The sequence below is a fragment of the Spea bombifrons genome, chromosome 1 (genome assembly GCF_027358695.1).
Source record: "Spea bombifrons isolate aSpeBom1 chromosome 1, aSpeBom1.2.pri, whole genome shotgun sequence".
Taxonomy (NCBI): domain Eukaryota; kingdom Metazoa; phylum Chordata; class Amphibia; order Anura; family Pelobatidae; genus Spea; species Spea bombifrons.
The window spans coordinates 137611308-137636027 of NC_071087.1; the positions used below are offsets into that span (position 1 = coordinate 137611308).

At 40.1% G+C, this 24720-nt stretch overlaps 1 protein-coding gene across 1 annotated transcript in view; it reads right to left on the bottom strand.

Moving 5' to 3' along the window:
* LOC128504589 (uncharacterized) overlaps positions 1 to 24720 on the bottom strand; it is a 43782-nt gene that overhangs the window by 17687 nt on the left and 1375 nt on the right. The window contains exons 2-6 of the mRNA XM_053474706.1: positions 15167 to 15319; positions 13450 to 13499; positions 7381 to 7480; positions 6778 to 6866; positions 6551 to 6665 (exon numbers count right to left, since the gene is read on the bottom strand). Of these exons, the coding sequence (XP_053330681.1) occupies positions 6551 to 6665; positions 6778 to 6866; positions 7381 to 7480; positions 13450 to 13499; positions 15167 to 15319 (507 nt within the window). The remainder of the gene's footprint in view (positions 1 to 6550; positions 6666 to 6777; positions 6867 to 7380; positions 7481 to 13449; positions 13500 to 15166; positions 15320 to 24720) is intronic.

The window sequence follows — 24720 nt, forward strand, 5'->3', positions numbered from 1 at the left end:
TTCCATCATGTGAATGAAATGAGGTGTATAGCAAGTTTACCAGACCCTGCAATGATCCCAGTACCAGTCTATAAACCGCCTTGTCAGCAGCCTTCTTGCCTAAAGGGAAGATCCGGTGACCGCTATGTGTGGCGATGTTGTAAAAGGGCCATATTGTTCCAAATAAAACAAAGGAACATGCATAATCCAAACGCTTTCTCTGCTAAATTGGCACAGGTAATTCCCAGAGTAAAGCAAAGCAAATTATAGCCCACAGTATAGGGAACAGAGTATGTTCTGCATGGACTTGATCTCTAGAAGACTGTGATGGCATTATTTGTCCCCGAGGCATCTCATGTTATTAGTTCATTTATGCTTAGTTTGACCATAGTACTGGTATTTTTGTGTCACACAGAATTTACCAGGTTGGATGATTCAACGTATCAAGAAACATTTAACATACAGTGTTGAATGAATTGTGAGTGTTATTAAAGTGTGACACAATGGTTTATTATTTCAACATTTACAACCCGCTATTTTCTTAATAAAACAGGTCATTAAGGCTTACTAAGAGTTACTACAATTGCCTGGAACGACAACCCTGACAGAAGCTTACCCTTCCCATGCTATTCTACCAGAAAAGTATTTTGCCTCAGTTGTGTCCTTAAAGATATGTTTCTGACAGCATCCCATGTAGGAATAGATAAGAATAGAAAAGAGATACTAGACAAACAGGTTGTATCATTTTTTTTTTTGTTTTTACATTAACTTGAGTTGTGCTGTGTGAGCACCAAACATGTTATTAAGACAGAAGAATACGTATTTGGTTTTTTTTTTATTTGGCATATCTTTTTGTTCGTGGTTTTTCTTAAAAGGAACCTCTTAGTGTATATCTAGACCATCTTCCTTCCCAGCCTCAGTTCTCACTGCCTGTCTGATCTACAGGTCCTCTTTGGGAGTTTTGGTCTACAATTTGGCACCACATACTAAACAGCCCCATTGTTTTTAACTCGCTCTTCCGGTTCAGATTCCTTGTTTTACAGAATAGGATCAGTCCTACTCTATAAGGAGCAGTTAACGCACCAGTTATACAACGTTTGAAACAGTCCACTTTTAATGTAGTACAGAAATATATGACTATATTGATAAGGTTTAGGATAGGTTTTTCTGGCAGTTTTTGGTTTCCCACTTTTGTGGCAGTTTTTGGTTTTTCCCACGTCTTCTCTTCTAGAAATAGATATTTAGTATAGAGGATATGTTTTATTAACATTCCATTTTATCATAATATGCCCCAACACAAACAAGGCCTATGACATCTGTCAATATTTGCAAAAGGTCAAGCAGAAACAAAAAATGTAATCCATTTTCAAACTAGAAAAGGCAACTGTATGTTAAAGGCTGATTTAACACAATATCTTGAAACAGGTACCTTTTTAAAGGACAGAAGCATTCATCTATATATCCTATGATTAATATTTAATATGTCCTGCAATACATGCTTAATCTATCTTTGAAGGAAGTGCAAATCACCATGCAGAATACCCAGGGGCTCTGGAAAGCACTGCACAGATATAAAGGGAAGGCAGCTTCTGAAGGTGTCATTTCCAGTTCTATATATTTCGTTTCTCCTGTGTACTTAGGCGCCCAGGCAAAGCCTTCAATGAGATGCATTGGTTAACCTGCCTCCAAGGCAACAGAACTACTTTTCTTATGCATCCTTTAACACAGCCCTGTTTATGCAGATGTCTTTCACTCATATTCATGTTTTCTTCTGGTGGTGTTAGAATCTTTTCCACTTGTTCTGCTTGTTAGTGCATGTTGAAGTTCAATGAAAAGGTTGCTTCTTCAGCTTCAGCATCCAACACATTCTTTACTCAATAGTCAAAAGTATGATTTAAGGATACGTCTGCTGTTACAGGTGGTGTGCTCTGCATGTTACTTTGATATCTAGTGCTTATCTAGTGCTTATCCAGGCATACATCGTAATTATTGTAAATTAATAACGTAAATTATTTCTAATTTGTTGCTCACCATTTCTGGAACACATAGGGGTTTTGCAGATGGGTTTGCTGCTGGGCAGATGCCTTTTCAACTCACCAGCTTCAATATGCATTATAAAGGGCTAGTCAATGCAATACGCCCCTTCAAAAAGGCATGTGATCGCTCTGAATGTTGAATAGCTCAATAGTTGAGGCAACTGAAATTATACTGGGCCGGCTTATCTGCTCCTGGGGTGGACTTTTAATAATACATAGTGAAGTAGTCAACAACATCAATAGTGAATAAGCCTAATCTACTAATATGCTAATGTAAAAAAATGTACAGAGCTTGAGAAACCCCATCCAGTCCCTTGATTAATTTAAGCAGTTTGCTGGTCTGGTCAGTTGTGTGTTAACACAATGCCAAAGAGGAAAGACATCAGCAATGATCTCTGGGAAGCAATTGTTGCTGCCCATCAATTTGAGAAGGGTTATAAGGCAATTTCCAAACAATTTTAAGTCCATGCGATGCTCAGAGAAGTAGCAAAAAAAAACAAAAAACAAGAGTTTCAGCTACAGGCCTCAATTAGCATAAATGTGAAAGTTCATGGCAGTACAATTAGAAAAAGTATGGTTTCTTTGTAAGGGTTGCCAGGAGAAAGCATCTTCTCTCTAAAAAGAACCTGGCAGCACAGCTTAGGTTGGAACTGAAGAAACCACAAGACTTCTGGAACAATGTCCTTTGGACAGACTTGACCAAAGTGGAGATGTGTGGCCATAATGCACACTGCCAGGTTTGGCAAAAAACAGACACAGCATATTATCATAAACACTTCATACCAACTGTCAAGCACGATGGAGGAGAGGTGATGATTTGGGCTTGTTTTGCAGCCATAGGTCCTGGGAAACTTGCAGTGATTGAGTTAAAATTGTTGGCCGAAAATGGGTGATATAACAGGACAATGATCCCAAGCACATCAGCAAATCTACAACAGAATGGCTGATAAAGAAAAGAATGAAGGTGTTGCAATGGCCCAGCCAAAGTGCAGACCTCAACTCGATTCAAATACTGTGGTGACCATAAAAAAGCTGTGTATGAACAAATGCCCGCAAACGTCAATGAACTGAAGCAACGCTGTAAAGAAGAGTGGGCCAAAATTCCTCTACAACGCTGTGAGGGATTGATAAAGTCATACAGAAAATGATTACTTCAAGTTATTGCTGCTAAAGGATAGCTCTGCAAGCTATTGAACCATAAAGTGTATTTAGTTCGTCACACATGTCTTCTCCATTCTGGCTTTATTTTTGTTGAATAAAACATGACATGATCTAATATGTCATGTGTTGTTGTTCATCGGAGGTTGTATTTACCTAATTTTTAGGTAAATATAGCAAGATGATGGTTATGTCCTGATATGTAAAATCATAGAATTCAAAAAGAATTCACACGACTGTACATGCAAACAAATATGCAAACAGAAGTAAGAGTTTTTAAATCGGTGGGCGAAGTCCAGGATACATAGGGAAAAAAATAAATAAATTAATGGTTAAGAAGAAAAAAAATTGAAAAGGCCAGCTGACATTTTGTAAGTGAAGGTACTCTTGCTTTAAGCTATTTCCATGACTTTCTGTATTAGTCAGAAAAAATACCACTGGGAGATGAATCAGTGGGCTTATTGATTGGTGAGAAAACTGACTAGAACATCACTCACTTTTCTGCAACCACTTTTCTCCAGCTAATGGTGCCTAATACATCTAGCAGATTGCTTACCACTGTGCAACCAAACAAGCCACTCACGTGAATGGGAGAGTCATCTATATTTTGCTAAAGAGCGGCACATCCTTGTACTCTTTCATTGCTCTTCTCTATCTACTCTTGCATCTTTTACCTGTAACAATGCTAGGTCATTTATACCTGAGTTCATCTATATAAACATTGTTCATCTATTTATGCCACATGCACTTTCTAATGTACTCCGATGTCTCGGTCTCTTGCAAGAAGTGCATCTTAGGTGCTCTGACCTGTACATAGGATGGGGTGTATTAAAAACTTCCATGAGACAATGGCTCATGTGCAAAACTGACCGAATTACTAAGTCATAGGTTTTAAAACATTTTCACTGGGGTTAAACGCTATAGATGTGGGCATGATGATAAGAGCACCTGAAGTAGATCACTTCTATATTACAGATTCCACCCTGATTAGACTCCAATGGTTAAACAGTCCAGGAATTCTTGTGCATAGCAGAGTCTGGTTGTGCTCTAAGCAGTTATTCCCAGTCACAGACTACCTGTGCAATCTTTGGGATCTCATCAAAGCTCAGTATTTCTGCCCTACAAAATGTCAACGACAAGGACATTTTAGCTATGCTAACACGTGATGGAAGTTAGGCCATTATAACCCCCAACAGGTTTGTGTGACTTCGATTTAACATTCACTCAGATGCTCTATGATGATTTATATGCAGATTAGAGACAGGAGATCAACTAAGGTAAGTTTACCAAAATCCAAGCTGCCAGTAAGTTATGCATGACTTTACTAACACAGGGAAGCAATTACGACTTTGGGGAAGAAGATAAAAATGATGCAGTATTGTTCGTAGTCTTCTATTTTGGTATTGTAAGACTATTTTTCACTAGAAAGTCATTAATATAAAACCTTTTTTTTTATATATACGGCAAAGCATTTCTTAATTTTTTTCTTATAATTTGTTATTTTTTTTAAAAAAAATGTTAAATTGATATTCTGCAATCAGTTTAATATTTCAGAATTCAATAGTCATGCTTTCTGCAACGCTTACGCGTTCATCCCTATAAATGGCTACACAGAGCCATCTAGTGTTTTATTTTGGAATAGGAAAATAATTCTGAAGGTGAATACCTATGTTCGATATACATCTTGAGCATCAAAACAAAAGAAAATACTTTTGGCAGTGCCTAGCCAAAGATAAAAATACAGAACAGCTAAATATTCTCAAAAGAGTCATGGAAAACAAATATGGATAGAAAATAGACTAGACACGGAGACATGGGGAGAGTGATGAGAAATGTTTTTTGAAAATGTGTTTTGTTTCAAGCAAACACCTTTAATATTTATCTTAATCATAAGATTTTGGGTGAGTAGTTAGTTTCTTATAAAACTGGAATGTAAAAGGACATATCATTATATTAATCATCATAGTGACAGAAACTAAAAAAAACCAAAAACATAATTTATCCTCAAACACCTTCAGAAATATAGTATTTTTGCCAATAGCAAAAATACTATAGAAATAAATACAGTTGCGTTGACACCATACTGCCAACTGATACATTCAGATGATGGATGGAACTGGTTGTAGTATGTCAGGAGAACGTTACATGTTGGAAGACGTCAGGGTATGGGAAGGGAGGGTTGTAGAGAATCCAAACTGTGGGTTGCTTGGGGTATCTGCTGGGGGCATGTAAAGAAGGGCTTGTCCAGGACACTATTAACATTAAAGACTGCTCTAAGACTGCTCAGTTGACGTTGCTTGGTCAATAGATGAGGTAATCATTGTCAAATAAAAGTTGAAGTGGCATTCTCAATCACTAAATTGAATATATAAATATATTTTTAAATGTGACATATTTCTAAAGTTTTATATTAAGTAGCCTTACAAATCTACATTTTCTTTTCTGTAAAAAAATGTGCAGAAAACACACTCTTTCCTAATCAATTCTTTCCGACGCTTCATAAACAAGGTTCTCTAAAGTTATCCAGCAGCTTTAATTTTATTTTATACTGTGATATTTCTGTCATGCAAAAGGATTCCCCTGTATTCTTTTCCTTCCTCGACTTGACAGACTTTCCTTTATGTAATTGTTTACATAGTTAAGTAAGCAAGATATACCTAAAATCCACGTTAATGTAAACCATGTATCTTGGCTTGGATTTCTGAGAATTGGCTTGCGCTAAAACCTGTGACAGCTCCACGTAGCTTCATCAGGGGTAGCAAAAATATACATGGCAGCACTTCCCTGAAAACAGGCTCATCGAATAAACATGGAGCTAATTAACGGAAAGTTTCGCCCCCAATAGCCACATTGCAGTAAATGATCTTTAATAATGCTCCTCTATACGCAATCGTCCTAATTCAAGACTACAAGGCTGGTTCCATTTGCACATACAACATGACGGTTTAGATCGGTACATGGTCTTACTTTACGAAAAATTTCCTAAACATTAATTATAGTAATATATTGCTAGATAATAAATAAACCTGTTTAACGCTACATCTCCACAATGGCAGCACTCTTGACCCGAAATGTTGAATTGCACTTTCTTGTGGTTAGCTAGGGTTGCTACCATTTAAATCGGACAGCTATGAGTTCCACACGCTGCAGGTGACTCTGACAGTATGTAAAACATCACACACGTCGAATGTAGATTATGAATTCTACTTTGCTTCTGGGCAGAAATTCACACCAGAATATACAGGCTATAGAGATTAGCAGGGTAATGAAGTCACTTTATTAAAACAGGATTTCTATGCCATCGTCCTAACATAGTTACTGACTGCATGTAATTATTCCATGTAAAAAAGAAAAGACATCGAACTTCACTTTTTTACCTGATGATTCCGATGTATTTTGTCTCGCATGGCCTGACACGTTCCAATCATCTGGATTAAGTCAGCTCGGGCTACAGGAACCTCAGGTGTGTGACCTTCAGTAGCTAGCAAGGATCTATGTTCCAAAACAAGCAGAACAAGCTGAAAACCACTAATACTGCCTACATACACGCATGCAAATATACCGACACCTCAGCCATAACACGTTAAGCATTTCTGGAACGTACCGCAACTTGTCAAGCACAGGCTGTAACGAATTATCAAGTTCCAGCATCAACGATGCTCTGGAGCTCAGTCCCTCTGTCAACAGCATCACCTAATCAAAACAGAACAAGAACACAGAACTATTACTACATCGTTAGAATGCCACCATTTTAAAACTGCTATAAAATCTGAAACAAATGCATTTTATACGTCGAAAACAAAGAATATCACGACATATCGTTCTAATAAAAAGCAAATAACAGAAAAATATTCCAAAAAGTCTAAAAATAGGTGTAGGTCTTAATGCTAAAATAAGGTTTAAGAGAGAAGCTTATGGCATAGTAATGACCCAAATAATTTATGGCCACTGGTTATCCTTCAGCTTCAATTAACTTATTACTCTTATTAATTAGAATCCTTGGATAACCTGCTCCTATGGAAGAAGTCGTTGACTGTAGAAATGGGGTGTACCCTAAAAATTTACCCTAGGGCCTCATGAAGTCTAACTCCATCTTCAGCTAATGGATTAGCAAGATATGAAACACTGCTGTCCATAGGTTTACCCAAACACAAAAAAATCCTGCACAAAGTGTAAAAAAATTTAGAAACAACACAAGGAATATTACCTGCCTCTGCAGCTGTAGCACCTGAGATTTCAGGAGGGTGACTCTGCGTTCATCCAGACACTCATTCTTACCCTCATCAATTAGCTGCCTGTGCTGATTCCTAAACAAAGCAAAGCGGCACAATTAATACAGGAACTATATGCAGCTTTTAGCATAACTAATAACTGTTAGAATTAGTTTTAATTGCTTTGGCCATATCCAGTTTAAAAGTGACTACTTAAAAGGACATGGAGTACATATACAAGACAGATTTCAGATATGTGTATATTGCTTACACATTACATGGGGTTTATTTACTGTAATTTAATTTCTGTCTATGGGTTCAAGTCATACCAGCTCGATAATTCCAGCTGTGGGGCCCTTAAAATGACTGGCCCAGTGCTTGCTGTGATAGTTTTTTGCCAGACGGGAGAGAATTAGCAGGAGCCCGGTCGAATCCAGATAGCCACTTTCTCTGTGGGAAAAGCCCGCAGTTTGTACAGTTCGTAGTACTTGGGATCCTGTTTGTGGCTTGCGGAATACTAATTAGTATCCCAGGACTTCTGGTACCGGCATGTAAGCCAGTATCCAACACAGACACAACTCCTAAAGTCTGTGAAGCTTGCTCACTGCAAATAACCGGACTCATCATTTCATTAATTGGCTTGTGATTCTGCTTGGCCGTCGACGTCAGTGACTCTGAGGAGGAACCTGAAGTCTCCAGAAATCAGCCAAATCTACCTCCTATATACATAGCGGTAACAGGAAAAATAATACCAGATGTAGCAGCTCTCGAGCGGCAGCATGGGCGTGAGTTTCTCGCAGTGATGTCAGGCGTCAGCGCTCACTCAGAGTGAACCCTGGAGCCAACACCAATTACAGCGTGGCCTGCAGTGACAGATATTATATGCGTTATATTGAGTTGGGTCAATTCCAGGCTGAGTCTGGACATAATAACGATTCATTTCACCTTTCTTTTGTGCTGTTGCATGTAAATTCTCACTTCCTGATAAGTTTAATTTTATTTTTAACGATATAACATCATGGATGTGGGCTGGTTTTACAGCACTTTGGTTCCGGATGTAGGGGGGCAGCATAATGTCTCAGGCCGGCCCTGCACTTGAAGTATTGTGTACATTAATGGAGACCGTATCTCCTGAAGGATATAGATATGTTGGAGAAAGTTCAGAGAAGGGCTACTAAAATGGTTCAGAATGGGCAGAATTTTCAGACCTATTGCCCTTGTAACAAAGCCCACTTGACCTCTGTGTATTAAACCTGGGGTTGCTATGCCACCCCTTGTGTGCCCCCCAATTGAAACACCGTACTTTCATTTTACTGGTGTAACTACAGGGGCGATCCCTTCTTCCTGCCTCCTCTCACCGGTTCAGACCTATTGTCCTTGTAACAAAGCCCACTTGAGTCAATAACCCAACTTTTTTTTGACAGTCACTTTAGTAATGCTAAGTCACTCCGGGGAAAAAATACTATTAATCGGAAGATACTTAAAAACCAGCAAATGGAAGAAAGATATTGTTGCAACATATAATGCAGTTTGACTGCTGACACAAAGCAGCAGCACCAGGAATTTTAAAAATATTCCAACGCCGCCTAAATACAGTTCTAGAAATAAACAGGAGGCAGCGTAAGGACTGTACGGAGTTAACCAACTAGATGCCATATACTGCCGGGTTATTCCAGGTGCTGCTCCAGAGTCTGGGACGGTACAATTAACACAAAGCGTTGAAATGATATTAGGGGATTGGGTTCTTCTGTATATATGTGTAGCATTGACAGACAACCGATTAACCCCTTACACTCCAGGAGAACACGTCTTAGATTTAACCCTTTCGTGACCAACGACCAGTATATTTGTCACATAAAGTCGAATTTGACTGCAGAGTGACAAGCATACTTGGCTTTTGGCAAAGCCAGCACTGTCAGAGACACAGGGCAAAAAAATGACTTCTTATATAAAGTGATGCACCACTTCTAATAGTTGCCTATATATGTAATATAAATATTGAAATCCCTGACATACGAAGTGCTTCCAAACTGAAGAAAAGTTTTTTCATTTGCAATAGCAGGGCATAATTTATATATTTTTAAACATTATTAGGTGTTTTTTTCCTAATAGAAAGTACTACATACAATTTTGTTTTTAAGCATCCTTAAGGTGTTAAGACTGCGGTGTGTTCTGTCCTACAACTGCTAAGCGATTCCAATTAAATCAAACCCAGTGGCTACTTAACATAATGCTGGTGACCAATTTAGTGGCTAAAAATATATATTTCCTTTGAGTTGTTACCATATCATCAGGTGAGAAATTAAACAAACTAATTTCTGGTCAAAAGAACAATGTGACATTAACTGATAACCTTCTGACTATATGTGCTTAAAAATGAAGCAGTCCCAGCACATCAACAATTTTAGTGATAGACCGATTAGAAAAGTACTCTGCCTCCCTTTAGAATTTAAAAATTGCTGGACCCTTCCGGTCTCACTGAATCAAATAAACCCCAGGGGGATTTTTTTTTCTGAAGTGCTCAGCAGAAATATTTCTTAAGACACTCAGATATATTTTAAACAAAAATGTCCTTTCTTAACGTAGTACCAAGGGCTGACAGCCAGGTTGTACACTGGGAAGACTCTGTAGTTCCCATGAAGTATACAGATTCTGGATGACTTCCCAGTAGGCAGCCAATCAGAAGTGGTGACCACAAAGTCACAGTGGACTACTGGGTCCAGTGCGGATTGCATTGGCGGTGGACAAGCATCTTAAGCACCCCCTAGAGCAGGCATGTCCAAACTTTTTTCGAAGAGTGCCAGATTTGATGAGGTGAACATGTGCGAGGGCCGACCATTTTGCCTGACATTTTCTGAACCATTAAAATGAAATGCAAATTAACTATTTTATGCAACGTTTATTGAAAACGGCATACCACATCTATCCCTTTCTCACTCTCCTTTTTCAGCAACCGCTCAGCACCCCTTGGGCCCCCCTGACTGGCAGAACTCCAGGGCCCGGTCGCAGTCGCGACCCCGGTAGTTCCGCCACTGCCTACAATTTCTTCATCAGATGCCCTTGTGGCTGTGTGTGCCGGCGCAGGGAGAAGGAAAGCCCAAATCTAGCGACGTCCGAGATCGCAAGATTTGGGCTTTCCTTCTCCCTGCGCCGGCACACACAGCCACAAGGGCATCTGATGAAGAAATTGTGTAGGGGAGGGCAGGGGCGTACCTAGAGTATTTGGCACCCAGGGCGGATCCTGTATGTGGCACCCCCCCACACACACACTTTAAAACTACCTGGCCGAAACTGAATATGACCCCCCACACACACCATAAAAAAAATCTAACACTTTTATTTAAAGTAAGTAACACACCAAAATAGGACAAAACAATTAAATAACAATATATATATATATATATATATATATATATATATATATAATTGTTAACAGCAATCACATTCCTATCATGCCCAGGCATACCCAGATTCCAGGAGGCAGTCGCAGACTTGGCATGATAGGAGTATGATTGCCTTATCTACCCCTTCTCGCTCCCTTCTGCCCTATCTACCCCTTCTCACTCCCTTCTCCCTATCTACCCCTCCTAACTATCTACCCTCTCCCTCTTTGAAGTTCACTTACCTTTCAGGAGTCCTGCGTGGGGGTGCAAGGCCTCTGTCTCCCAGCTCTGCCACTGTATAGAACAGTATAGAGTGATGGGAGTTATGATGTACTTTAGAGCATAATTATATAATGAAAAATACATTGGAAATGGTACAGCATAACACCCATCACTCTCACACATTTACCAATCCACACGCATACCAATCCACACGCATACACCAATCCACACGCATACACCAATCCACACGCATACACCAATCCACACGCATACACCAATCCACACGCATACACCAATCCACACGCATACACCAATCCACACGCATACACCAATCCACACACATACACCAATCCACACACATACACCAATCCACACACACATACCAATCCACACACACATACCAATCCACACACATACACCAATCCACACACACATACCAATCCACACACACATACCAATCCACACACACATACCAATCCACACACACATACCAATCCACACACACATCAATCCACACACATACACCAATCCACACACATACATCAATCCACACACATACACCAATCCACACACATACATCAATCCACACACATACACCAATCCACACACATACACCAATCCACACACACACACCAATCCACACATATACCAATCCACACGCATACCAATCCACACACACACCAATCCACACATATACTAATCCACACACATACACCAATCCACACACACCAATCCACACATTCCAATCCACACATACCAATCCACACATATATACCAATCCACACATATATACCAATCCACACATATATACCAATCCACACATATATACCAATCCACACACATACCAATCCACACACATACCAATCCACACACATACCAATCCACACATATACACCAATCCACACACATACACCAATCCACACACATACCAATCCACACACATACACCAATCCACACACATACACCAATCCACACACATACACCAATCCACACACACATACCAATCCACACATACACATCCACACATACACCAATCCACACACATACACCAATCCACACACATACACCAATCCACTCTCACTGTATGCTTTCCTACCTTTCCTCTTTTCTCCTTACAGCTCCTTTTCCTGCTCTTCGCTCCTCTTCTTCTTCAGTTCTTCCTTCTTCTTCCGAGGCCACGGGGTTCAGAGGGCACGGATAGCGGTGGGCGCGGCTTCAGTGTTGTGCGCCGGTTTCTGACAACAAACCCCGGCGCACAACAGCTGTTGCCGAGCGGATCGCAAGGGAGCAGTATCGGAGGTCTTTACCGGACATCCGGCTCCCTTGAGTGATTTTAAGCCGGATGTCCGGTAAATACCTCCGATACTGCTCCCTTGCGATCCGCGCGGCAACAGCTGTTGTGCGCCGGGGTTTGTTGTCAGATCCCGGCACACAACACTGAAGCCGCGCCCACCGCTGTGTGGCTGTGTGTGGCTGTGTGTGCCGGCGCAGGGAGAAGGAAAGCCCAGATCTCGCGCTTTCCTTCTCCCTGCGCCGGCTGATGACGCCAAGTCCCGTGGCTCACTTGGGGGCCGCATCAGTCCGGAACGCGGGCCGCAATTGGCCCGCGGGCCGGACTTTGGACATGCCTGCCCTAGAGAAACATCCCTTCCCACACATCGCGAAGTCCTGTGTATTATAGCAGTGTGCATCACTGAAATAATGAAAGTCAAATGATTTTAATGCGTATTCATTTTAGGGTCAGCCAGAAAAGGGGTAACTTTTTTCAATAGAAAACCGTTTAAGCTCACTTTAATAAAGCATTTATATGCTATGAGGTTCATGTACATCACACTGTATAATATGTATAATCAGTTTTGGCCTGAAAGTATTTTCTAATTTCTACCAGAAAGAAGAAAACCACAAATGTATAAAAACAAATTACACAACGTGATTATCAGCAGCACAACATAAAGAGAATCAATTAGAGACTATTGTGTACAGCACATCTCTACTTAACAGGTGTACAGATAAAGATAATAATACAAAGTTAATAAATCCCACTAATGCCTTCAATTAGATAATGGAATGAAAGCCATACAGCATTCCACAAGTGAAAAATATCCTTGATGATGCTAAACAATAATAAAAGTAAACCGTATATAAGACACACCATAATTCATCACGTGTTGTCTGTAAAATGCATCAATAATTTGAAACCACTTCTATCAAAATGTCTTTGAGTGTATTTCAAAATACATTATACATGCACGGCTGTACAAACCAGGCTGCTGGATCTGGATTTTTTCTCTTACAATATTCCTATTTCAGAATATATTGTTGGACCTTGTATAAAGAGTAGGTTCAGCTACAGTATATCACTACTTAATGGGGTCCGGAACATCTATGCTGCTACACTCTCTGAAAAGTAGGTAAAAACGTTCTCCACCAGCCTCACCCAAAAAAAAAAATGATAAATACCTCAAGTCCTCAAGCTCTTGTTTAAGCAAGGCATTTTCTTCTTGAAGTCTCTAAAAGAAAAGGATGAAATCAAATATTCTATCACAAACGTCATAACATGCTCCCAAGTGACACTGGGTGTCAATCTCTGTTCTTAAACCATAAACCTTGTTCAGTCATTTCAAAAAGCTCAACAGGGAATAAAGACGCAAATATACCGCTTAACATAATGAAGATAGATAACATTTACTACACTGACCCAGTAGATAAACACAAAAATATTTTGTTAATACCGTATTTGCTCGATTATAAGACGACCCTGATTATAAGACGACCCCCCAAAATCTGAATATTAACTTAAGAAAAAAAGAAAAAGCCTGAATATAAGACGACCCCAAAGGAAAAAAGTTTTACCAGTAAATGTTAATTCATGTAAACTATTTTTTTTAATAAAAGCTATGATTGAGAAAAAGATTTTTTTTGTTTTTATTTCTTGTATTTTCCAACCTGCCCCCCTGTTACGCACATCTGCCCCCAGGCTTGCCACTCCAATATGGCACTGTGGCCCATGATATGCCTTTTAACCCTCTATATGCCACTGTGCCCCATGGTATGCCTTTTGACCCCCTATGTGCCACTCTGCCTCCAGAAATGCCTTATACCCCTATATCCCATTCTGGCATTTAGGGGGTTAAAATGCATATTATGGGGCAGAGTGGCATATAGGGAGGTATAAGGCATTTCAGGAGGCAGAGTGGCATTAAGGGAGTTAAAAGGCATTGTATAGAGCACTCTGCCTCCAGAAATGCCTTATACCCCTATATGCCACTCTGCCATTTAGGGGGTTAAAAGTCATATTATGGGGCAGAGTGGCATATAGGGAGGTATAAGGCATTTCAGGAGGCAGAGTGCTCTATTAAATGCCCCCTTAACGCCACTCCAGAAATGCCCTATGCCCCCATTTAACACACACACACACACACACACCCTATACCCCCATTTAACTAACTAACACACACACACACACTCTCTCCCCCCCCCTTCCCCCGCTCTCCCCCCTCTCTTTCCGGTGCTTCCAGCCGGGGCAGCGGGTTGACGTCGCCTTCCGCTGCAGCCGGAAGGAGGTGTGGCTAGCAGCGTAGACGTCAACCCGCTGCCCCGGCAATACAGCAGGAAGCACCGGTAAGTGTGTGTATGATGGGGGGGGTGAGACAGGAGGATCCAGGTCCCCTGCAGTGGTGCGGGGCATCTGGATCTTAGTCTCCTAATCAGACCTCTATTTGAGGTCTGATTAGAAGACGACCCCGATTAGAAGACGAGGGGTATTTTTCAGAGCATTTGCTCTGAAAAAAACCTCGTCTTATAATCGAGCAAATACGGTATGTTGGAACAATATAAACCATTTCATGAATATTGTCACAGATTTGAATTAGAAAAACATTATTTATCATACTGGAACTACTGGTCCCATTGTTATGTTTTAGACCATCAGAAACATAAAGATGACTGCTGCTGTCCTTCCACCCATTCAATCTTGATTTATATATCCAGATTACCATTGTTTAACTTTAGGCCACATTAACTATAAAAAAACAGGGTGATCAACTGGGCATTAGCTATTACAAAACTTCTGCAACAGCCTTAATGTGATTTAATGTAATTAAACATATGAAATTATTTTATACGATCAACTTGTGGTTTTTAGTGTTATGGAAAAGCAAACGTTTTTGAAGCTCACCACCAGTTTCTGCTCATTCCCTGAAGACCTTCTATTTGAGGCATGTAAAGAGAATTCATGTTGAACATCTCCTTTTAATAGTGGTTTTCCTTGACCCCCTAGGCCAGATGGGAGATGGCTGCCAGCTGTGGACCGGCGCAAAGGCTTCCCAACCTTAAAAAAAATTACAAAAACTATGTAAAAACGATGGATATTGAAATCCAAGAAAGAATAGAAACTGCAGCCTAAGCCTTGTCAGCTGTAACTTAAATTATAGCACAACATGTTTGTAAAACACAAAAACATGGAAACAAAAACATACCATGTAACATTGTTACAAATGGAAAAAAATACCAAGTATTTCGATAAAAAAAATAAAAAATCTTATGATCCACTGGAATTCCTTGGACCTTTTAGCTTTTCTAGCTTTCCTAGAATGATTGCAGAAGGGATTATAGGCTAAATGTCATATACATAATTTTAATTAATCAAGAGACAATATATATATAATAAGCGTTATCAACACAAATTAGCTTTGTTGTTAATGATGTTAGAACATATCATAATTTTACAATTGGATATACTTATGACACACCACACACAACACCAAATCCCTCATAGCTATGGATAATAGATTTGAAAATCTGGTTCCGAACTTTGTATCCGAAATTTATATCGATCTCTGCGTCTGATGTACATCTTTCTGGTTCCTAAAAATCAAGCTGGCTCCCAGACTTGTCTGTCATACTGAAGAGGTCTACACAAATCTCTTGAGCTCCACCATATGATATCACCATTTATACCATAGAAGCGATGAGACCAACCAATCAGTCTAAAAATTAGCCCCCGTTCCCTTTAGTACAACAATTATTGCATAACTTAAAAAGTAAACACTTTTTACTAGACAGTAGTAGCAATAAAAACTTTTTAAAGTTTAATATGTTTTTCTTCAACAAGACAGCAATAAATAATAATTTATTCAAAAAATCATATTGTTTTATTATCACCATTATTATTAAATACGATCAACTAAATAAATAACGATTCCCTTTAGATTCTTTTCCCTTTTCAGATTGAGAGCACTAGTGGATACGAGCTTTCCTTCGCTTACAGTACGTTCAGTAAGCACTCATTGTTCACTAATAATAATGGAACTTGAATAGAAATGATCCCAGTAGGAAAGCCTGCATGCATGACACGTTTGGTGCCAAGCACCGCGCTCTAATTAGCGAGCAGTTCCGGTCTGACGAGAAGGCCTTAACCTTCTTTACAGAATAATGAGCCAGACAATGTTTGGAGCTCAGAACTAAGCTACAAAGAAAGAGAAGGGTGCTGAGAACTATTTTAAAATGTGCTAAACCAACAGATACAGGTGACCGAACACTGACCTGTACACTTGGCAAAGGAGAGTAATGCGCCGGGGGTAAAAAAGGGTAGCCAGGGCTTTGTTAGTGCATTGTTTATAAAACAAGTAGCACAGCCTGACCGATCATAGCACTTGGCTGTTAGTTTTGTGCATCAAATTAGAGAAAAATGCAAATTGTGTTTATAGTTGAGGAAAAAGGGGACATACAACAAAAACCACACTAAGCTCCGGACAGCGAATATTTATATTAAAGTAATTATATTTGGCAGGACAAGAAATGTATTAAGTCAAGATCCATGATCATGACAGACTGGTCAAGAACAGTCTGTGATATGCACAGAACAATTAGCTACATCAAGAACTTCAAAGATGACAGGGTTTTGATAATTTTGATCCATACGCTGGAAGAGCCAAACTGCTTATTGTGAACAAGAAAAAAGCGCTCAAAATATAGGAATAAGAGAATTCTGTAAGAACAAAAACATCCCCTCAAACCACTAACAAAACATGCAAACTTCTAAAAATCTGTCACTAAAACATAAAAGTGTCAAGGCTGACAGGCTCCCAAAACGCTTGATCTATATTTTGATTCACTTGGATTTAACAAGAAGTATTCATTTGCAGTGGGAGGTTGCAGGAAAGTTGTGTTTCAAATCCCTAACTTAATGATGTGTTATGAAGTGCCAAACCCAGTGAGTATCTCCAACAAAAAGGGCAGAACTGGTACTGTGTAATGTAGATGTAATGCGGGCCCCATAAGGTTCTATAATATGCGGGAGAATTATTGCAGAAGAAACATCTCAATGTTGACCACAGACTAAAATGTGTGTCATAATTGCAGGAGTTGCAAATTTGACTGTGACTGGTGTGATATGTATAGTCGAGAGCTTATTTTTTCATTTTTAACAACCTCAATTTACTGGCTATCACTAAAAAATATCTCTCATCCGTTGACTTCTTTTGAAGTGTCCTCTATCAGTCTCTTCTCTCCACTTGCCATGCTCTGATTTACCCACCACTTGGTCCAAATTCTCAATTCATTGTTCACTTTGCTGCATGGCTCTCTCACGTTCTCTCCTCTACCATCCCTACACTAATCCTGGGGGCATCAATATACCTATTCATAATCCTCATCTGTTAAACTATCTCTCACCACCTCCTTAGTCTCTTCCAGTGCAGCAAGTCCCCCATGTACCGTGCTGGAGACCAAATTAACCTGGTGTTCACCTTTTTCTATCAATTCTCTAACACTCCCTTCTCTCTGTCTCACCACAACCACCTAACATACAACATCACCATACCTTAACAGACACCTCTGTGACTGCAACCCTCTACAACTAATAAACACACTACTGCCTCTCCCTTCCAACATTTCTACCTCCACCTGCTTTGATTTTGCCACAGCACCGTATAACCACACACTATCTTCTGTCCTAGATGAGGTTGTTCCTGCGATTGTTTGTCACCCCTCATGCCTTACATCTCAGTTGCGGCATTCTACAAGGATCTGCCCCCCTCCCAATCCTATAAATTAGGGCTGCAACTAACGATTATTTTAATAATCTATTAGTTGGCCGATTATTTTTTCGATTAATCGGATAAACAAAATGCAAATTTTTTGAATTTAAAACAATGTAATAAAAAACGTACAATTTACACTTTCATCTCTTTATCGCAATGGCCTCTCTCTATTTATCTTCTTATTTTACTGACATAATAATAAAAGCTACAAGAACCCAAACACAGTGTTTCTCAAACTAGGTTTTAATACAAAGTTATTAGTAAATACCGTATTTGCTTGATTATAAGACGAGGTTTTTTCCAGAGCAAATGCTCTGAAAAAGACCCCTCGTCTTATAATCGGGGCCGTCTTATAATCAACTAGGTCTGACTATGAGACTAAGATCCAGAGCCCCCGCAGCGATGCAGGGGACCTGGATCATCCTGCCCACCCCCCACACACACACACACTTACCGGTACTTCTGAGTCCCCGGTGCTTAGTCCGGGCAGCGTGTAGAGCTCTACGCGATTCGCATTGAGCTCTACACGCTGCCCGCACTAAGCTCTACGCGATTCGCTTAGAGCTCTACACTAAGCACCGGGCAGTGTGTAGAGCTCTACGTGATTCGCGTACACAACCTCCGCTGCAGCCGGGAGGAGGTGCGGTTAGCGGCGGGGGTTGTCTGCTCCATCGAGCAGACCTTCCCGGCTGTCAGATACTACTCACCGGGGACTCAGAAGCTCCTGTAAGTTTGGAGGAGGGAGGGGGAGTGAGTGTTAAATGGGGGGCATAAGTCATTTCTGGAGGCAGAGTGCTCTATGAAATGCCTTTTAACCCCCTTAATGTTGGGGGGAGGAGTGAACATGTTCCTCTCCCCTACGATACTCTGTAGGTGTTTCCAAGGGCTCAGTTCTGTGTTTTTACTATTCTCCATCTACACCCCCTGCCTTAGATATCCTTTTCTAACTTGGCTCACCAACTATCTTTCTGAAATTGCATCATGAGTGGCATCCCATCACCTGAAATGCAAGGAATCCATGACTGAGCTTCAGGTTACTCTGTCCACAACTCCTGACATTTAGGTTTCGGTTGGCAATTACATGAAAATAAACAAGCAACATTCACTGTCAAGGTGTGACACATGACACTTTAATCTATTTCTCCCTCATCCTTCATCTCCAATCACTTACCAAATCCTGCTGCCTTCACTCGAGAAACATCTCTCATCTCACACAAGAAATTAACAAAATATTAATTATTCCCGTACTCACTTTCAGGTTCTCTGTAATTCCCTACACAATTCTGTTGGACTCTCTCCTTTTTACTAAATAGTATCTAAATACTATAAAATCACATCTATTTATTGAAGCATACAACCTACCCTTCTAAAACGCTCAATCCGCATTCTAAAAAATAAAAAAACATCCATTATCCCAACTTGCAAGATATCAAGTCACCCTGACACAAGAAGTCCTCTCCTACTGTATCATTTCCCTTCAACCACACAATAGAATATAAGTTCACAAGAGCCTAGCCCGCTTCTCCTTCTGCACTTATAAGTACCGTGTGTTAAAGTTATTTACAATTTTAAATTGCCTTTGTTAAATATTTTCAGTGCCCCTATTTGTAATAGCTCTATGCAATGTGTGGGTGCTCTATTAATAAATCAAATCTAAATGTTTGAGCTGCATCATGTGGCTGGGACTACTGTTTGTCAGTGTGGCTCAGTGTGAGTGTGTAACAGCCAAGATATATATGGAGATATATATATATATATATATATATATATATATATATATATATATATATAGATATAGATATAGATATATCTATATCTATATATATATATATATATATATATATGGGTCAGTCTTTTAACTTCCCAGCAAATTCATCCCAAAACTCCCAGTCGTAAAACCCCAAAGGTCACAGCTAATTTTTGGCCTTCCCAGTGTTGCCATGTAACCTAGAGATTTCAGTATCCATAAATCTCTACTGTTTTACACCTCATGTTGTTTCTTTCTATGTAAAGGGGAGTTTTGGGTGCAAATCACAGATTAAGTATAATTTCACAAAGGGATCAGTGTTGGCAAATGTTTGAAAGAAGCCCTTTGTGTGCCTACATACAGAATGTGTGTGAACACCTGCAGGTTATTAATGTATTAACACAAGCACTTATTTTCAGGATCTTGTAAAATCAGGCATCTATGAGCTTTTTTTCTGTACCAGAAAATATGAGGCTTCTTTCCCAGTGGTAATAAGGTCCAAGGAGCCAGAAAAAACATACATTTGTTTATATGCTGTACAACTAGAAAACGTCTCGTTTACACGGTGCCCAGAACCATAAAAAATATCAAATAAGGATTCCAGGCTTCCCATCTGCTTGCCACGGATTTGCACAAAAGGTAAAATCTCTTTGCAAATCTAAAAACACATTTATTCAATTTTCAAACATCTCCTGAGTCAGCTACAGAATAAACAAAGTAAACAAACCTACACATGGTCATGTACATATTACTCTGCAATTGTGAAATGTAAGTTAACCTTAAGGAGAAGCTGCAGTAGACCGACTCATCAATGGTTTGACATCATGCACCATTGATTAGCTTAAATCAATGGGAATGCTTTTTAATCATGCAGATGGAGGGGTCTCAGAGCCCCCGAATGCATTCAGAGCCAGCATTGGAGCTGGCAGTGACTATTTCACTTGTCAGGAGGTGTGTTGTGTATATCTCCCACATCGCAAATAGTTGTCAGCTGGAGAGAATTTCCATTCCACCACATCCCAAAGGTGCTCTATTGGATTGAGATCTGGTGACTGTGGAGGCCATTGGAGTCCAGTGAACTCATTGTCATGTTCTGGAAACCAGTTTGAGATGATGGGAGCTTTGTGACATGGTACATTATCCTGCTGGAAGTAGCCATCAGAAGATGGGTACACTGTTGTCATAAAGGAATGGGCATGGTCAGCAACAATACTCAGGTAGGCTGTCGTGTTTAAAACAATGCTCAATTGGTACTAAAGGGTCCAAAGTGTGCAACTAAATGTCCCCCACACCATTCCACCACCTCCACCAGCCTGGACCGTTGATACAAGGCAGGATGGATCCATGCTTTCATGTTGTTTACTTCAAAGTCTGACCCTGCTTCAAGGTTCGACGTGTTGTGTGTTCAGAGAGGGTATTCTGCATACCTTGGCTGTAACAAGTGATTATTTGAGTTACTTTTGCCTGTCACCTCGAACCAGTCTGCCCATTCTCCTCTGACCTCTGACATCAACAAGGCAGTTTCGTTTACACAACTGCTGCTCATATTTTCTCTTTTTCGGATCATTTTCTGTAAACGCTAGAGATGGTTATGTATGAAAATCCCAGTAGATCAGCAGTTTTTGAAAAACTCAGACCAGCCTGTCTAGCACCAACAACCATGCCACGTGCAAAGTCACTTAAATCCCCTTTCTTCCCCATTCTGACGCTCAGTTTGAACTTCAGCAGGTTGTCTTGACCACGTCTACATGCCTAAATGCATTGAGTGGCTGCCATGTGATTGGCTGATCAGCAATTTGTGTTAACAAGCCATTGAACAGGTGTACCTAATAAAGTGGCCAGGCAGTGTATACACAAAGACACACTAACACTACAGCACACACAGACTCTTGCACTATACATATACGCACACACATTGACCCGTCCCCCTCGCCTCGAGAAGACATGTCTTCACTGCTTAGTAGAGAGGCAACTGCGGTGTTGCCTCTCGACTACTACGGGGACTCATGTAATGCACGTTATGTGGTCCAACAGAGCGCCTTGGTTTATCGAGCTCTGCATTAATGTATATATATGATGGCTGGGGTGTCCCTTTAAATTGCAATGATATAACGTTTTTTGATAAAATAAAGGTTTAGCATTTCAATCAGAGAAAAGGTTGTTTTACAATTTTCCATGCAGCTGCCTGAGCTGCTACTAAAAAAGTGTGAACTGTACTTTAAAGCAGTTTATGGCAATCTACTTATTTGCTAATAGGGTGTCTTGAAGCTGCTTCTTGGAAATAGGGATGGAGAAATGAAGCAGAGTATTTTTTTGAATTTCCAGGAATTCAGTATGCAAAATAACTTAATTGGCGTTTCTACTTGTAATTTAGACCGTGGTTTCACATGAACTGTTGAATGATGGAATTTTCTGACAACTTTTTAATATTTAACTTGTTTGCGCAAATTCAACAGTGTTTGGTTTATACACGATGGTTATTGATGAAAATATATACTAATATAAGGATGGTGAAATGCAAATGACCTTAAACATTAGCAACACTAATGTCCTGTAACAAAATCCCTGTGAGACATGTTTTCTGCTAAAATACATATATAGAGATATATGTGTATATATATATACACACACACACACACACACACAGATATATATATATATATATATACAGTCATGTGAAAAAGAAAGTACACCCTTTTTCAATTCTTTGGTATTACATATCAGTACATCATAACAATCATTTGTTACTTAGCAGGTCTAAACATTGGGTAAATACAACCTCAGATGAACAACAACACATGACATATAACAGCATGTCATGATTTATGCAACAAAAATAAAGTCAAGATGGAGAAGCCATGTGTGAAAAACTAAGTACACATTAGGATTCAATAGCTTGTAGAACCACCTTTACCTGCAATAACTTTAAGTAATCTTTTTCTGCTTGACTATGAGTCTCTCACATCATTGTGGAGGAATTTTGGCCCACTCTTCTTTACAACGTTGCTTCGGTTCATTCAGGTCTGTGGGCATTTGTTTATGCGCAGCTCTCTTAAGGTCCTGCCACAGCATTTCAATCAGGTTGAGGTCTGGACTTTTACTGGGCCACTGCAACACCTCGATTATTTTCTTTTTCAGCAATTCTGTTGTAGCTTTGCTGGTGTGCTCAGGTTCATTGTCCTGTTGCAAGACCCAATTTCAGCTAAACTTAAGCTGTGGCTGCAAAACAAGACCAAATCATCACCCCTTCACCACTGTGCTCGACAAACACAGAGTGTTTGTGCTGATATGTTGTGTTTGGTTTTCACCAAACATGGCGCTGTGCATTATGGCCAAACATCTCCACTTTGGTCTAGAAGTCTTGTCAGATGCAACTTTGCAAACCCCCCCCTGATAATTTCATTAATTGGCATGTGTTTCTGCTTGGTTGCTTGTATGAGCAGAAACCATCTTGTCGTCGATGTCAGTGACTCTGAAGAGGAACCTGAAGTCTCCAAAAATCAGCCAATTCATGTAACCGTGCGTGACGATGTTTTCATATTCCCGCCACCCCCACCTCCATACTTTGCAAGAGGATGTGATAGGTTAATGAGCGAGAACCCTCCTTCCTACTACAGCAACTTTTATAAAAGGGGCGACCATGAGTCCAGTGGATACAATGTTCCGCAGCAGTGCTTGCCCACCATACATTACATCAACGAGAGTTTCCCTTTGGAACCACCTCCAAGAGATATATCCTACTCAGCCTGATACTGAAGAGAGATCATATCACTCTGTTTCAGAATCATGTGAGTCAAGAGACTATAGGCTTGCACCATATTTTGGCCCACTCTTCTTTACAAATGTGGAAAGTCTAAACTATTGGGGTTTTTTTTTCAACATTTCAACTCAGTACAGTATTTGAGCAGGAAGTGTCACCAAATATATCACATCTGACAATATCCAGGTCTGCAGAAAAGGGACTGAAGTCAGATCCGTTTTTTGGTCAGTGCCAGCACCGTACATAATACCTGTTGAAATGTTTTTTTCCCCCGCCATGAGACTTACCCTTTAAATAACGGATAAATAAAATTACATCTTTTCATGGTTGCCTCTCAAACAGTATCAGTGTGTGTTTGTGTGTGTATTGGATACACTGTATCTTTCATATATAAACAATGTGTTAACTAGAATTTTACACTGTTTCAAAGTTATCTATGGCTTAGCTTCTACCTCCTATATACATAGCCGTAATAGGAAAAATAATACCAGATGTAGCAGCTCTCGCGTGGCAGCATGGGCGTGAGTTTCCCGCAGTGACGTCAGGCGTCAGCACTCATTCAGAGTGAACCCTGGAGCCGACACCAATTACAGCGCGGCCTGCAGTGACAGATATTATATGCGTTATATTGATTTGGGTCAATTCCAGGCTGAGCCTGGACATAATAACGTTTCATTTCACCTTTCTTTTGTGCTGTTGCTTGTAAATTCTCACTTCCTGATAAGTTTAATTTTAGTTTTAACTATATAACATCATGGATGTGGGCCGGTTTTTACGGCACTTTTTTTTCTGGGGGTAGCATTTCACACTTCGCCCCAGGCAGCACAATGTCTTGGGCCGGCCCTGCTGGTGAGACCTCACTTGGAGTATTGTGTACAGTAATGGAGACCGTATCTCCAGAAGGAGAGAGATATGTTGGAGAAAGTTCAGAGAAGGGCTACTAAAATGGTTCAGAATGGGCAGACCTATTGTCCTTGTAACAAAGCCCACTTCACACCCTTGTGTTTTGATTTATGTGATGCCCCATCCAACCCCCTCCCTTGTGTATTGATGCCCCCACACCTTTTGTATTGGTTAATGTGATGCCCAACCACCCTTTTGTCTATTGGTGCCCCCACTGCCCTGTGTATTACCCACCAGCCACACACAGCCGTTTATATTTACTTTGTAATGCCATAACC